This window comes from Populus alba, chromosome 10 (assembly GCF_005239225.2).
Source record: "Populus alba chromosome 10, ASM523922v2, whole genome shotgun sequence".
In the NCBI taxonomy this organism is placed as follows: domain Eukaryota; kingdom Viridiplantae; phylum Streptophyta; class Magnoliopsida; order Malpighiales; family Salicaceae; genus Populus; species Populus alba.
This window is the reverse complement of record NC_133293.1, coordinates 7,457,847-7,472,991: the sequence shown is the minus strand read 5'-3', so window position 1 is coordinate 7,472,991 and position 15,145 is coordinate 7,457,847. Positions and strand designations below refer to the sequence as shown.

The following is a 15,145-nucleotide window of genomic DNA, read 5'->3' as shown; positions in this document are numbered from 1 at the left end:
TGATGTCGATTTTATATTATTGATGTCTCTAAACCACATTAAGAAATATGGTGAAGGAACATAGTTTAAAACATTTTTTGTGAAATAGAAAAGTTTTATACATGCATAAAATTTTAAGATGTCACGCGAAACAAAACTTTTCAAATAAATTGTTAAAAAAGCTTACATAAATTATAAATTACAATGATAAAAGATAAGAGAGAGAGAGAAACCTCAAAGACAACATTATCTGTACCAATATTTTAATAAGGAAAATGATAACTAAAATGATCCATTTATGCTGCCCAAAATTGGTAATAGAGGGAAATGTTTTTTATCTATCTTATTAAAAACCTCTAATTCAAACATCTCTTTTGTAAGCAATTAAAAAAAACCTTAATCTAGTGGAATATGAACTTGTTTTTTTGGTGTATGAAAGCTAATCTAAATATATTATTATAGTCAAAATTAAAACGTATAAAAAAAACAATTATTTTTTTCCTTGGGAGGCCAAATTAGAGATTTTTTAGTTGAAAATTATCCATCATCTGATCATCATGTAACGATTACAATTTTAAAATATACTGAAATACCTAGATAAAATATTGTATAAATTCCCAGTAATAAAACATTATTCCTTAAATAATCAATTTAAAATAAAAAATTGTTAGGGGCCTTAGGGCAGACATTGGGCAAAGGAAAGGGTTAGGATGTCACTTCGTTTATCTTTGGCCCAGTCATGATCTCAGCCAAAAAAAAAGAAGAAAACTTTCTGGAGAACTCCAGAAGAGTACCAAATTCCCTACTGCTCCCACTTCCATACCTCCTTATCACATAACGTTCTCCAGAAATTTCTACTCTTTTCTTTAAGTATCACTCCATCATCCTCTTCCGATAAATTCCTCACAAGTTTCAGTTTTTCACCCATCTTGATTGCTTGACATCGACGGCCAATTGGAAATCTCCGCTGATCAACAGCTATATTTCTTGAACAAAGATCAAAATGTCTCACGCACTGTCAAATTTAAACCTCTCTCTTCCTCTGCCATCAATGAAGGGTGCTTCTTCAAGAAACCCTTATGGCCTGGCATTTAGCTACAGCCACAACCACAAGAGCAACAATAACATGAAGGCCATGGCAGCAGAAAGCAGAGACAATCTTGACCACTTGCAGAGAGCCAGGAAGAACCCTCAACAATCTCAACACAAGAAAAGAGTGGCCCCTGCTGCACCAATAGGTAATCAATCAATAACTATATCCCATACAATCTTCAAACTAGAAGGTAAGAAACCTTGAGACGCTCACTGAATTTGTTGGTTTCTTTCTTGGCAGGGTTATGGGACAGGTTTCCTACTGCAAGAACAGTGCAGCAGATGATGGAGACAATGGAGAGGGTGATGGAGGACCCATTTGTCTACTCAGGTGGGTGGCCATCACCATTACCCGTAGAGGGGAGTGGGTACAGCAGAGGAAGGACACCATGGGAGATAAAAGAGGGTGAAGATGAGTACAAAATGAGGTTTGATATGCCAGGAATGACTAAAGAAGATGTGAAAGTTTGGGTTGAGGAGAAGATGCTCGTTGTTAAGGCTGAGAAGGTGCCCAAGAAGACGGTGAATGGTGTAGAGAATGGAGAAGAAGAGGAGGGAGAGTGGTCTGCAAAGAGTTATGGCAGGTATAGCAGTAGAATTGCTCTGCCAGAGAATATTCAATTTGAGAAAATCAGTGCTGAAGTTAAAGATGGGGTTTTGTATATAACTATACCTAAAGCCAGTGCCACTGCCAAGATTCATGATATCAATGTTCGGTGATTGCTTAGAAATTGGCTCCTTGCCTGTCCTCCTTATGTTTCAAGTTTTGTGGAAGAAAATTGTAAGAAAGAGCAGTTGTGAGAAGAGCTTCTGCTATGAATCTTGAAGATGAAATTCAGATTTTCCTGCAATTTTCATTTTTATCATCTTTGAAAATGGACGGAAATAAACAGATAGATAAGATCAAAACTATGATGAAAGTTGTGGAAATTGATCACCACAAACTAACCTCTTAAGAAGAAAAGGATAAATTAAAATTTACTTTTAATTTACTGGTTCCGTTAATGGCTTTCTCCTTCAATAATTGTTTCGCAAGATATGTTTCAAACGTTTGACAAGAAACAAAAAAAGGAAACCACATCCTTGTACTAACGAAATTAATGGGATCTCATCAATCAGTCAGTTCACTGTGCATCATGCCTTTTACAATTATACTGGCATCCCTGCCTGCTGCGGGTTTTTATAATTGTGAATTAATGCTAAATAAATTAATATTTTATAGGAGAAAAAAATTATATAAGTCATTAAAAATTTAAAGGCTAAATAAAATAAATTGTGTGAAAATTATTGATATTGTAGAGATACTGAAAGATCAAAAAAAACTTACATGATTGGAAGGCGGTTGAAAAAAACTAATTATGTCATTGATCATATTTCAAAAGTAAAATAACACATAAAATATATATATATATTAAAAAAAATATTAGGAAAAAGATATAATAACTAATTATAAACAAAACGATGTCACAAGCAACATTAAAGAGTTTGCATTTCTTTTTAATAGAGTTAAATGCCTGCAGCATTAGTTCATAGGGGCATGTAAAATTAACAGGAAAGCAGCATGTAAAGTTGCTGCATAAACAAAAATATTGTGTGTCACCATATTAATGGAGATTTCCTGCAAATGAAGAAGAAAGTTGCATTATTAGTGGTCAAATGAAGGAAAAAAGCAGAAAAAAGAAAAGGAAGGTGGAGATTATGTGATACTAATTTGTAAAAAAAAGAAAAAGAAAAAGTAAAGTTTAAAATAATAGTAAAGAAGCTAGAAACTAAGGGCATATGATTTTATTAATTAAACTTGTGTATAGTATCAATTCTGAAGAGTTATTAAATAATTATGTTATTTGTTATAATTTAATTGACATGAATAGAATGAGCCATATATGAAACTTATAAACATAAAAAAAAATGATTCATTATAGTCATTGATTTTGTGGTTAAGAATTGTGTTGTGATTTTGGTCTTGACTCATTCATCTAGTTAACCTATGTTAATAATGATTAATTACTAGAAACCTTTGCTATCACATATTATATCAAACCTAAATTGTTATTGTTTAACTATATTGGCTAAAATGGAATCGACAACTTTGAAACTTTAGACTTTTAGGTTGACCATTTTAATTATTGAGCTATTCAGATGCTATTTTCGGTTAATCACCTTATACGCATCATTGTTTTTCGCTGCTTGGTGTTTTTTTTAGTGTGCTGTGCAATTTAATTGTTGGGATTCTATGGCTAAAATCATTTTCTTTTAATCAGTTGATGGATTAGCATATTAGCAAATTAGTATATTAGACCAACCTTAGCAAATTAATTAACTTGGTTTTTGCCATCATCAACATATAATGATAATGATAACTTAGGTAACAAATTCAATATATTTTTTTTCCTTAACTAAGTTTGATAAACTTTGATTTAACTAATAAAAAGGAGATGGAAAAACAATTTTGTGGTGTAATTGCAACACCAAGCTAGAGAATTTAGTATAAATGAAGAAATAATAATGAATTTTGTCTTAATTTATTATCGTTGTCATTTTTAAGCTGTGAACATTTTGCAAACAATTTTGTTGGAAAGAATTAAATCTTTTTTTTAATACATATCCAACAACCTTTTGTTGTTAGTTCCATTTATCACACTTTATGTTAATTGACTAAAATCATGGGTTTATCTAATCATCAATATTTTTTATAAACTGTATTTTTATTTACAGTAATAGGAATGTTCAGAGGAAATAAAAAGTGACAAAAAGAAAGGACTTTTTTAATATGTTTACAAAAGTTATTATGAAATGACCATTTAATTTGTTTTGAGTTGTAACAATGGGTTATATGTTTTATTAGCATCGACCGCAGACAAAGAATTGTGAATGTTCAGAATATCATTTCTGATAAATTATTTGTTGTCTTTAATTCTGTCTCATTATAATGAGATGTTAGGTAAGCCTACATAATTGGGGTATTATTGAAACTAAAGTTAGATTCTTGTTTTTATAAGTGATCCGACCTTTTTATCTCTTGGTATCATGATAACTAAATTTTTTGCCAAGAAGTTCTGCCTCTCCTGCGCTGTTTGTTTCTCCTTACATCCATTGTTTGCATTTTGGTGGAATCTTGAGTAATAGCAAGTTTTGTGAGCTTTTGTGGTTCATGTCAGGATCCAGTGCTTTTTCTTTATTCTCATAGTGGAGTTTTTGCTAGATGTCTTTGCTTCTTAAGGTTGTTATGTTAGTCTGAATGTTTTGGGGTTTAGTTTTTTTGCAGGTTATTGTTATAGGATTTCTCTTTTGTAGTCATTTTCTGATTGGTTGATTGTTTTATAGCACCCTAATTTTTTTTTAAAAAAAATTTGAACATATTCGTGAAAAAGGTGATCTTGATCGTCAAAATTTGTAATTTTGTTTCATTTTTTGATATTTGACTAAGAAGTTTGGGCAAAATTATCAAAAGTTTGTTATTTTAAGTGAAATAAAAGATTATACTGTTTTTATTTATTTATTTATTTTTTATTTATACTGCCGCATATGAACTGCTGTGATGATTGGTAATTGATTATTGTTATTTCTAAATTCTAATGTTACTTTTTAAAAACATGTTGCTTCAGGATCGCTTTATATTGATGATTTGGAGAGTATATTAGATGAAGTTGTGCTTTCTCTCAATACCATGATTGAGGATGGTAGCGTTGAAGAGGTACTCCCTTATTTTTTTTCTAGCATATGTATTGCTACGACTAGTAAAATATTTCAAGATTAAGAACTTGAGCTTAAAAAACTCACCCCTTTAGGTCCAACTTCCTTTGATATTGGCTAAATTAACTTTATCTTCACTAAATACTTGGAAAAACCATAAAAAAAAAAAGAGGTAAACAAGAAATGATAAACCGAATATATCCCCCATAACCTATTTGATGATGCAATCCATAAGTCTAAGTCTCTTTCAATTTATGTGGGAAAATTTCTAATATTTCTTGCTTTGAGTACTAAATCTTCAAGACTGTCAACTTTGATTAGTTTCGTTGCCCGCGAACGTTGTAGGTATGGATTCAGGTCTTAACAATATCTAGAGGGTTTTTCAAAAAAAAAAAAAATCAACTAGCAAGACACAATTAATTTAAAGAGTTAAAAAACAATCTAATTGATGAGTAAAAATATGAGTTAACTTGAAAAAAATCAAGACAATTTTTTTTTTTAATATTAAAATGACAACATAATAGATCACACCTTATCAACCCGATTTAATTGCCAAATTCACGACCCATATTGGACACAACCATAGTGAGCTAACTCATTCGAGTGAATGTTTCTTTCCTTTTCATTTCTTTATTCTTTTCCTAGTTGAGCTTTATTTGAACTCGAGTCGGATGAAATTTAACACTAAATTAAAAAGTTATTAAAGAAACAAAGACTATATTGAAAGAAGAAAGAAGAGGATTCGGGCTCAAGTATGATAAGATTTAAGATTCAATTGAAAAGTTGATATAAAATAAGAGATTGAATGAACAAAAAGGGTAAAAAAATATAGCACGTGTAATGCACGTGCCAACATGTGAGAAAAGCTGTCGTATTGGATGGTGCATGTAGCTTCTTCAACATCTAAAGGTGGTCTTCATTATTGTCTTTCGAACTCGCCCTGATTAGGCCTTCCTTTTAAGGTAGCACTGTGGTGGCCACCTTTTGACTACATGGCATCAATGACTATTTTTATCTCTCTCCACCTTTGGGATTCCACAACTGAATTTCTTGTTCTTTTTTCTTTAAGGGCTACTTTTTTTTTTTTTCTAATCATTAATTACAATCTTTCTAGATTTAATCTATTAGAATACAAAAAATGAAAACAGTTTTTTCACAAGATTAAGTGCAAAACCAATAAAAAATGTTTTTTTTTTTTTTACTAAATAAGAAGATCCCAACAAGCAAGCAAAAACAAAATACTTAGGCAATCATGAAACAAATTAGCACATATGGCATAGATTTTGTTTTAAATGAGTTTTTAAAAATTATTTTATTTTAAAAATATTAAAGTAATGCTTGTTAAATTAACCAAAGTAGTATTTCATACGTGTGCGCTTCTTCTTCCTTTATTACGAGTGACTAAAGCTCATCCTCCTTATTGCAATTCTCAGATAAGCCAAGATTCACATTGCTAATTTTTTATACAATGATTATATGTAAGGCTTGACTCAAGGATCTGGATCTGGTGAAGCTCGTAAGCAAAAGAACGTCAAGTTTCATAAGCTCAAAAGAGCCAAAACTTATTGCTGGGAGTGATTAGTGTGAACCTAAATTTACCATGGTTATGATATTAGAAGATGTTATTTCATCATAAAAAACAATATGCCTACTCTCATGTAGCCTCATGATCTTGTTTTTCAACATAAGACACTTCTCTACGAGATAACTGATCAAGCGATGATATTTGTAATAATTTGGATTGTCCACTTGGTTTGCTTCTTCGAGCCATTTCAACTCTAGTGGTTCGATGAGATTTGCTTTGAGCAAATCATCTAGCATTCTTGATATGTCTGAGTCAGGGAATGCATACTATTTTTTCTTATCGCTCTTTCAAGGCTGGCTTCTTTCTTTCACCCTTTTGAAAAGTAGTCAATGTTACACAATTATTGTTTTTTAAACTTTGGTTGGTACCTTTATGAAAGCATAGTTAATTATAAAATATTGTTTTCCCTCAACATTTAGAGCACTCTTTTCTAATCCATAACCTTTAAGCTTATTTCTCCTAGGCTTTTCCATAGGTAATGATGAACTTTTAACTGCAACAATGCTAAGTTTCATATCGTGTACTCGAGTAGCCAATTCTTTAAAAGACTTTGGTTTGATGCCTTATAATATGTAGTCTAGTCCCCCAATGCATCCCTTGAATACACATATCTAGTGTAAAAGTTTTGGTGAGCCGATCTCTAAAGTTGAGGCTAAGGTTTCTCCATCGATGAATAGAGTTGATGACAAGCTCCTTTTTCCATTTATGTGCATTGCTGAGTTTAATCATGTTGGCTACACTACAAGTACTATAGAAGCAGTTAAGAAACTCATGTTCTAATTTCTCTCAACTATTAATTAAACCAGACTTCAAGTTAATATGTCAGTCAAAGGCATTGTCTTTCAGGGAAAGAATGAACTGTTTTACCATGAGATAACCATCGGTTTTGACATTATTGCAAGTCTCTATGAAATGAGCTATGTGTTGCCTAGGATTCTCTTTGCCATTGAATTGTCAAAACTTTGGTGGTTGATAGCTCAAAGGCATAAAAATATGAAGGATGAAATGAGCTTTCTTCTTAGTCAGTGATGGCTTTCTTGATCAGTTCTTTTAGTTTATTTATAGTGAAGATGCCATTAGTAATACATTGATATTCCTTATAGCTCCAATTGTAAAATCCTCAATGACATCTAGTTGATCCATTTACAAAGCATTGGTAATCGAAGTTTGGCCTTCCTTGTTCATGCTCTCAAGTTTGCTCATCAGCTTTGCTATCTTGTAGTCTTTTTCCTCGAGTGAAGTTGAAAGCCTCTTGGTGAGTTTTGTCAAAGTTAGCCACTTGATCCTCCAAAGATGTAGTCTCAGTCATCATCACTAACATGGTGTCAAAACCCGAATCCTTACTTGGTGATCGACATGGAGAGGTCTTCATGAGAGAATTGTTGAAGTAGTCACATTGAGTGTCGAAGAAAAGTCCATGCACCCCACTTGATTTTTATGGTGGAGTTACTTGTAGCTTTTATCTTTAGAGTGAGCTCTTGTACTTTCTTTTTTTTGCATTCAATATCAACATCAGCTTAAGAATCAGCTCAGTTTGTGCATACAACTTAGCAATGGTTTTTTTTTTTAATGGCGAGGTTGAAGAATCTTTAACTGCATGTTAGCGACTTGAATCAGTACCCTTATTGCTTTTTGAAGCGACAATGATGATCATGTTCTTTCTAGTTGTCATTGAGAGGTTGTTGAAAATTCTTTCTTGAAGGGAAGAGATGTGAGGAAGAGAATCCCTAATGGAGTCGCCAGAAAATCATGGACACAATTTTAAGCATATGAAATTAGATAAGCACATGTTCACAAATATTTGAATTTATTAAAATATATAATTAGATATAATCTCTATTTAAAATATTCTTACAAAAAGAATAAACAATCATTTTATTCCTCCTTTAGATTTGATATGTGGTGATTTGATTTATTTATAAAATCAAGCCAAGATTTATGCTTTGTAAGAATGCGAATTTGGAAGTGTATTGCGAAGTGAGATTTGATGATTTGATGCTTTGAAGAATATATTTGATTTTTTTTTCAAAGTATTATTAAAAAAACCCTTATACAACGTTTAGGCTTGTCCCTATAAAGCTTCGTTTTTATATACTTCAAGTGTAGATGAAAAAAGGGTTGAGAGAAAGAGCTTCCTTGCTTGAAGTGTTTGTCTTGAAGAAAATTTTGTATCTCCAAAAATTCTTTTTCCTTTTTGTCTAAGGCGATACCCTCTATTTATAGAGATTTGTAGGAGCTCTCAAGTATTTTTTTTTTTTCAATGTCATGTGATATTATTTTATTGGTTGTTTTTATAGACGAGATCTTGTGTTTATGACAAGATATCTTCAATATCTCATCTCATATATCAACCTTTCATTGGCTAAGAAATATTTGAAGGCTTATTTATTTTTTATGTCATTTATTTTTATTTTATCCTTTTATGTAAAAATAAAAATAAAAATGACACATCTATAGAAAATTTTTGTTTCTACAAAAGAAACCCATGACCCATAAAAAATGATAATAATATCTTCACCTAGGATTTATCTCATCTAATTGCGCCTATTTTTTTTTTTTTTAAATGAGTCCAAGAAGTAACTAATATCATACCACTAATTACTCTTTAAACATCATAAAATTTCTCATTGCATCAAATACCAAACACATATTATATTTAACAATTATTTTAAAATAAAATAGATAAAAATAAAATATACAGAAAAGTTAAAATAGTGAAGATAAAGATATAAAAAATAAATCTATTTTAAAATAATTTTAGAATGAATTTCTATCATTTTAAAACAAAAAAAAAAAAAAAAATATCTTTTTATTTAAATTATCTATATTTTTTTATCCTTATATAATAACCAATTACCAGGTAGATGAATGATTCTATAAATAAATCATTAAAAAAACTCTAGCTTTCTTTATTTTATCTATCTATTGTGTTGTTTAGAGATGTTCCTTTCCATAATATTAATAAAGTTTCTCTGTTAATTCTATAGTAAATTGTCGACTGCATCACTATCTGCAAGCTAAATAAATTTAAAAAGTGCCAACGAAAAATACAGGAGAGAGGCTGCCAATAACGAAGAAAATCCCTACCCAGTGGGTGAAGGGAGTGCAAATGATTATCTAGAAAAAAAAAAAAAGTTTTTAATTAATTAATTAATTCGTTAAACATGGTCCCTTGATATAGGCCTTAAAAGAGTATAATAAGTTTTTGCTTTCTAAAATTATTTTATGAAAATTTTTTGAATTTTAAATTATTTTTTATGATTTTGTATTTTTTTGATAAGCTAATCGCAAAAGTAAATTTTTAAAACTAAAAAAATATTATTTTAATATATTTCCAAGCAAAACATATTTTAAAAAACAATTGTTATCATAATCACAAACAATACCTAATTGTAGACAAAAATTGTTACTAATGAGTTTATTTTTTTTTTTTAAAAAATTATTTTTTTTTTTTACTTTGAATTAATATTTTACAGTATTTTCAGATCGTTTTGATGTATTAATATAAAAAATTAAAAAAAAAATTTATTTAAATACATCTCCAAACAAAAAACATTTTGAAAAAGCAACCATTAAGTATAATAATAAACTAGTTTTAAGAAGGTGTTTAAAAGTATAATAGATATTATTTTTTCAAAGTGTTTTTTGCTTGGAAATATATTAAAATAATATATATATATATATATATATATTATTTTTAAAATTTATTTTTGATATTAGCATATAAAAAATAATTTAAAAATACTAAAAAAATCAAATAAAAAAATCAAAATTTAACCAAAAAATATTTATTCTCAATTTTATACGAGTGACCTTCTAGAATTAATTTTTTTTCTATATTTTTGAAAGATTTTGATATGATTTATAAAAAATATTTTTTAAAAAATAAAAAAATATTATTTTAATATTTTTAAAAATTTCTCTGTTTGCCCCCCTCCACCTTTCTCTCTTCCTTCAAATTCAAATTAATGGACTAAACCAAACTGAACATAAATAAAATCCATCAGTTTCTCTTTATCTGTCACCACCCCCCTCTCTCACATGATTGTTTTTTTAGAAGTGAAACTAGACGTTAGGAGCTTTGTTCAGGTAGGTCCCGAAGAAATCCATCCATCAATCAAAATATAAAGATTCAGTCTTTTCTTTGTTAAAAGTAAGTGAAAGAAGCGCAACCCAACAACAACAACGGTCTCTTCACTCACTCACTCGCTGACAGAGGAAGAAGGTTCCCTTTCTCTGCAGAAGAACGGAGTTGCCTCTTACGCTCTCATCTTGCCTTTGTTGCCTGCAAGACATGAAATGAGATGGACCCATTCGAGCCTACACCCTGATTTTCATATTTTAAAGGGAGACCAGAGACTGACTCTGCCATAAACTAAACTAAAACTAAGATAAGCTCTACGTACCTGCTGTCGGTAGCGAAAAGGGTTTTGAGTAAAAAAGAGAGTATTTTTGTTTGTGGGATTCGCTTTCTTTGTATAGATAGATAAAATAAAAATGGGAGAATCAGCTTGTCTTAAGAGATCTTTTTCTCATCCATCTAGTGCTTCCAGAGAAGCCAAAGAGGTTAGTCCTTCAAGCTTTATTGCTTTTTTTTTTTTTTTTTTTTCATGTCTTGTCTTATCATGCTCTGGGGTTTGAAGGAATGGTTTTTCTTTTATGGTGTTGTTTTTAGTAATCTTTTGTGGTTTTTGCTTCGATTGTTGTGATTTTGCCTCTGATATTGAGACATCTTGAAAAAATTATGACTACTGGGGTTTTTGGTGAAATGGAAAAATGGCTGTTGTGAGATTCTGTTGCTCATTTTCCTTTTGCTTTTTGGGTTATCAAACAGACCATAATGCTTTGAGGATTTACTCGTTTTTATTGAATTAATTACTGCTGTTCTTGATTTTGTTCAATGCTTTGAACACTTGAAACGAAAGTATTTTAAGCTCTCCTTTTATTTTCCGTAACTGCTAATATTTTCCGGAGAATTGCATATATTTGATTAAATGCAGCCTTGATTGGCTTTCGTTAAATCTCATTTTTCGGACATCCTCGTGTTGATGATTGCCTTTTTTCTTTCCATTGTTGGAACTTCTTTTGGACTTGAGTATGGCTTTTTTTTGTTCTTTTTAATATATCTGGCATTCATCAAGATTATGGCCCCTTTTTGTTTCAGTTAATAAAGAAGACACCGAGTCTCTGGAGTTTCTTTGCATTTTGTGTTAATTGTTTTATTGATATCATTGGTTTGAAATAGATAATAATGAGTTGCATCAAAGAAATCACTGAGCAAACAAGTAGAATATTTTTGAGTTTCAGGGCAATCCCATTCTAGCCCTGACTGAATCAATCTCGTTCGGGAGATTTATGTCAGAATCTTTGGCTTGGGAGAAGTGGTCAACCTTTAGTCACAATCGCTTCTTGGAAGAAGTTGAGCAGTTTTCCAAGCCAGGTTCTGTTGCCCAGAAGAAGGCATATTTCGAAGCTTATTACAAGAAGAGGGCAGCCATGAAAGCAGCAGCCTTGCTTGAGCAAGCAAACGCTGCATCTAACGACGTTCCTGAAGTAGAAGCTGCAGACAAGGCTCCCAGCAGTTCTCAACCAATGATTTTTTATGCTGGCCTAGTTCATTCTTCTGATGCAAATGCATTTTATGCTGATGGTCGAATGGATAATTCACAAAATGCAAAGGTGGAAGGAGATGAAGTGATAGGAGAAAAGAATGTTGAGGTGGAAAACTCTATTCACGTGGCAAATTCAAAGCAGATTGAAAATGCTGACGACTGTGACATTATTGTGGCCATGCCAGAAGAGAAGATGCCCAATAAGGTAAACAACCATCCCAACCAGGAAGCTGCTGAAATGGAGAACGTAGCTTTACCAAATAATAAAAGGCAAATGAGTTCTTTATCAAACTCATTGAGTCAGAGTAGAGCATCGAAACTTCCTAAGTCTTCTGCCAAACTGTCAAGTTCCACAAGACTAAATGCTACTCCAAACAGTAAGAAGTCTGCTGGAGAATTGGTGGGTGAAAAGAGAGCAACTTCAAAATCTATCCATGTGTCAATCAATTTTGCTTCTCGCTTGCAAGACACCAACAAAAGTTCTGTCAGAGTATCTAAAGACAGGTCCGCTACTCCAGAAAATCCAACCAGGGTATCTCCATTCCTCATACCATGATTATTTGATGCTAATCATTTTATGCGGTATAGACACTCATGCACACACTTCAATTATTACTCACACCAGTAAGAATCTTGTAACCCACCAAGATGAATTATGTCTAAACTGCAGGGATCTGTTCATGGTGTATCAAAGCTTCTTCCTTCAATATTTCGGCATTCACAAGATAGAAGGTATTTTGTCTCTACAAGCACAAGCAGCTGGCCCTTTCTAATTGTTATAATTGACACAGTTTATCCTCGCAGAAGTAAGTCAGAGCTCAACAAGTCAATTTCAGGAAAAATTACACCTGGTGAAATATCACAGACCCTCTCTTCAGAGTAAGGACTTTGCTCCTGGGTTTCCTGAATGATTCTTTTTTGTCTGTACCATGTTACTCATGCCACAGTCAAGTTTGCTTCTACTGAACTAGAGAGTATAAACACACTGAATGCATCATTGATAATTTATGTTCATAGCTGAAAAACATAAAATTAAATTTTAAGTTTGTGGCAGTTTTGCATTCTTCATCTTGATTGCTCATTCCACGTGGAGAATGAATAATTAGTAACTAGAACAGAGAAGCACCATTTTTCCTATGTTCAACATTATTCTAAACTTATAGAACTACAGCTGCTCGAAATCATCAAGCGCAAAAGGAAGCAAATCACGACCTCCACTTATATCCTCTCCATTTAGCTTTAGAAGCGAAGAAAGAGTGGCAAAACGAAAAGAGGCAAGATTAATCTCTGTAGTTTTTCTATTAATTCCTTACTTGCAATAATGTCATGGTTTTGATATCTCGTTTTACTGGCTGTTCTAGTTCTTTCAGAAGCTAGGAGAGAAAAACAATGCGAAGGAGGACACAGAAAAAAAGCATCTGCATGCGAGACCTAAGGTCATCTCACATAGCTTTATTGTAGTGTTCGTACGGTGGCGTGTGAGTTACCAATGTTAAAATGATCAGTTTCCTTTGGTACCCAATGATTCCAGCCAAAATGTTTGGTATTTTTGAAATGAAGGTCAAAATCCTTTGGAAATTTACAAACTTGTAAAATCCATGCAATATTTTTTTCAAAAAGTTGTTTTCTGATTACAACTGTGGACTTCAATTTTATCCTTGTTTCTTGATAAAGCCAATTTCAAAAAGTTATCTTTCCCTTTAATGTTGTCCAGGAGAAGGCAGAGCATGACCTTAAGAAACTAAGACAGAGTGCTGTCTTCAGAGGGAAACCAAGTGATGACTTGCATCGTGGATTACATTCTCCATACAATTCAATGAAGAAGGTTCGTCGTATATCTATTTCCCCAACTTCTCTATATGATAAAGTTGACTTCATGGTCAATGGGAGGTGCATCGAGCAGCTAAATTTTGCTGTAATTTGTAATTTAGAACTGTTATGGCATAAGCATAACAGTTAGAAGAACCTAATAGTATGAAATTCGAAATCGAACTTGCCAAGTAGGTATAATCTAGAAGTTCAGTCTTTGGAAATAACTTCCTACGTTGGCCTACTTGAGAAGTTAATCACGGAAATCTGATCCTGCCTGTATTTCTTCCGTGGATGAGAAGGTTTTCCCTTTTCATAGGGCCAGGGGTGAAAACAAGTAGAGATACGGTTCAAGATCTGGGCTTAGATGCATTACTTTTTTAGTCTTACAGATCATTCATGTTTTGCAGATCCCTCTGACACGACCTCGATCACCAAAACTTGGAAGGAAGTCAACCCCCAATGCGGTACGGGAAGCAAGTCTTCAACTTCATCAAAGACCTTCAGTCAATGCTGAAACTTCCAAGCCTTTTATACAGAAAAGTAACCATAGCTCAACTTGCTCTGTCAACTTGCTACCAAAGAAGAAAGCACGTGAGAATGCTTCTCCAAATATCCAGTGGTGAGCTCCTATAGTGAGGGTGCCATGAACATCCGCACTGTGTTTCTTTTGAAGAATTGATCAACCCAGCTAGTGATTGTGAAGTTTGCATCATTTATAATTACACTCTACAGAAGGAAAATAATCCACTGAAGGCAGCGGAATTTAGATTAGGGGGGGTATTGATGGGGAGTTTGTATTTTTTGTTGAGGGCTGCTTTCAACATCAAGTAGCATTTTTATACCAGTTCTTTTTTCTGCATCTTTGTGGACGTTAATAGTTTTGGAAATATGTAATAAATTAGAGGTTTGACAATAGAATAGAAGGCATTATACTTTCACTCCACGTTGAAAAGGTTGGCACTATTGTTCCCTGACATGCTGCAAGTTCATAGACGGAGACAGCAAAAATTTACCCTGCCTGTAACTTTTTGGTTGAAAGACTCTGCCTCTCTAAGTCTATTTTATTGTTTTTATTTTATTTATTTAGGTTGTTTATGTTATACAATTTTCATTGTTGGGCTAACCCTAATAGGTAGATATTATTTTAGGATTATGATATTTATATGTTTTTTTTATTCAGATTGTGGGATAATTTTGATGAATTAAATAAAAATTATAAATTAATCCTCCTCTAAACTCTCTTTTCTTCCTGGATTTTTTTTTCTTGCTTTTAATTCTTGGCTTATTTCTTTCTTTGCCAGCTTTATTTCCTTTATGCCCGTTTGTCCTGCATCAATTTTGGTTTTAGAGCATAAGCTTTTAATTATTCTTA

The 15,145-nt window shown here is 32.1% G+C and overlaps 2 protein-coding genes across 3 annotated transcripts; both read left to right on the top strand.

Moving 5' to 3' along the window:
• Positions 1–712: 712 nt before the first annotated feature.
• LOC118033516 (small heat shock protein, chloroplastic) lies at positions 713–1,934 on the top strand. The gene is made up of 2 exons (XM_035038530.2): positions 713–1,217; positions 1,313–1,934. The coding sequence occupies exons 1-2, from the start codon at positions 983–985 to the stop codon at positions 1,789–1,791; spliced, it is 714 nt and encodes a 237-aa protein (XP_034894421.1). The 5' UTR covers positions 713–982; the 3' UTR covers positions 1,792–1,934.
• Positions 1,935–10,414: 8,480 nt separating this feature from the next.
• On the top strand, positions 10,415–14,853 carry LOC118033512 (protein WVD2-like 7). Of its 2 annotated transcripts, none has more exons than XM_035038526.2 (8): positions 10,415–10,915; positions 11,657–12,493; positions 12,632–12,693; positions 12,769–12,840; positions 13,133–13,235; positions 13,323–13,397; positions 13,676–13,786; positions 14,181–14,853. In XM_035038526.2, the coding sequence occupies exons 1-8, from the start codon at positions 10,847–10,849 to the stop codon at positions 14,394–14,396; spliced, it is 1,545 nt and encodes a 514-aa protein (XP_034894417.1). In that variant the 5' UTR covers positions 10,415–10,846; the 3' UTR covers positions 14,397–14,853. The 2 variants fall into 2 exon arrangements, with proteins under 2 accessions (XP_034894417.1, XP_034894416.1); XM_035038525.2 differs by having other exon boundaries at positions 10,421–10,915; positions 12,766–12,840.
• The last annotated feature ends 292 nt before the right edge of the window (positions 14,854–15,145 follow it).

Coding starts and splice junctions, on each gene's coding strand:
- LOC118033516 (XM_035038530.2), top strand. CDS start 983: ATGTCTCACGCACTGTCAAATTTAAACCTCTCTCTTCCTCTGCCATCA. Junction 1,218..1,312: donor GGCCCCTGCTGCACCAATAG/GTAATCAATCAA, acceptor CTTTCTTGGCAG/GGTTATGGGACAGGTTTCCT.
- LOC118033512 (XM_035038525.2), top strand. CDS start 10,847: ATGGGAGAATCAGCTTGTCTTAAGAGATCTTTTTCTCATCCATCTAGT. Junction 12,494..12,631: donor CTCCAGAAAATCCAACCAGG/GTATCTCCATTC, acceptor TCTAAACTGCAG/GGATCTGTTCATGGTGTATC. Junction 13,787..14,180: donor CATACAATTCAATGAAGAAG/GTTCGTCGTATA, acceptor CATGTTTTGCAG/ATCCCTCTGACACGACCTCG.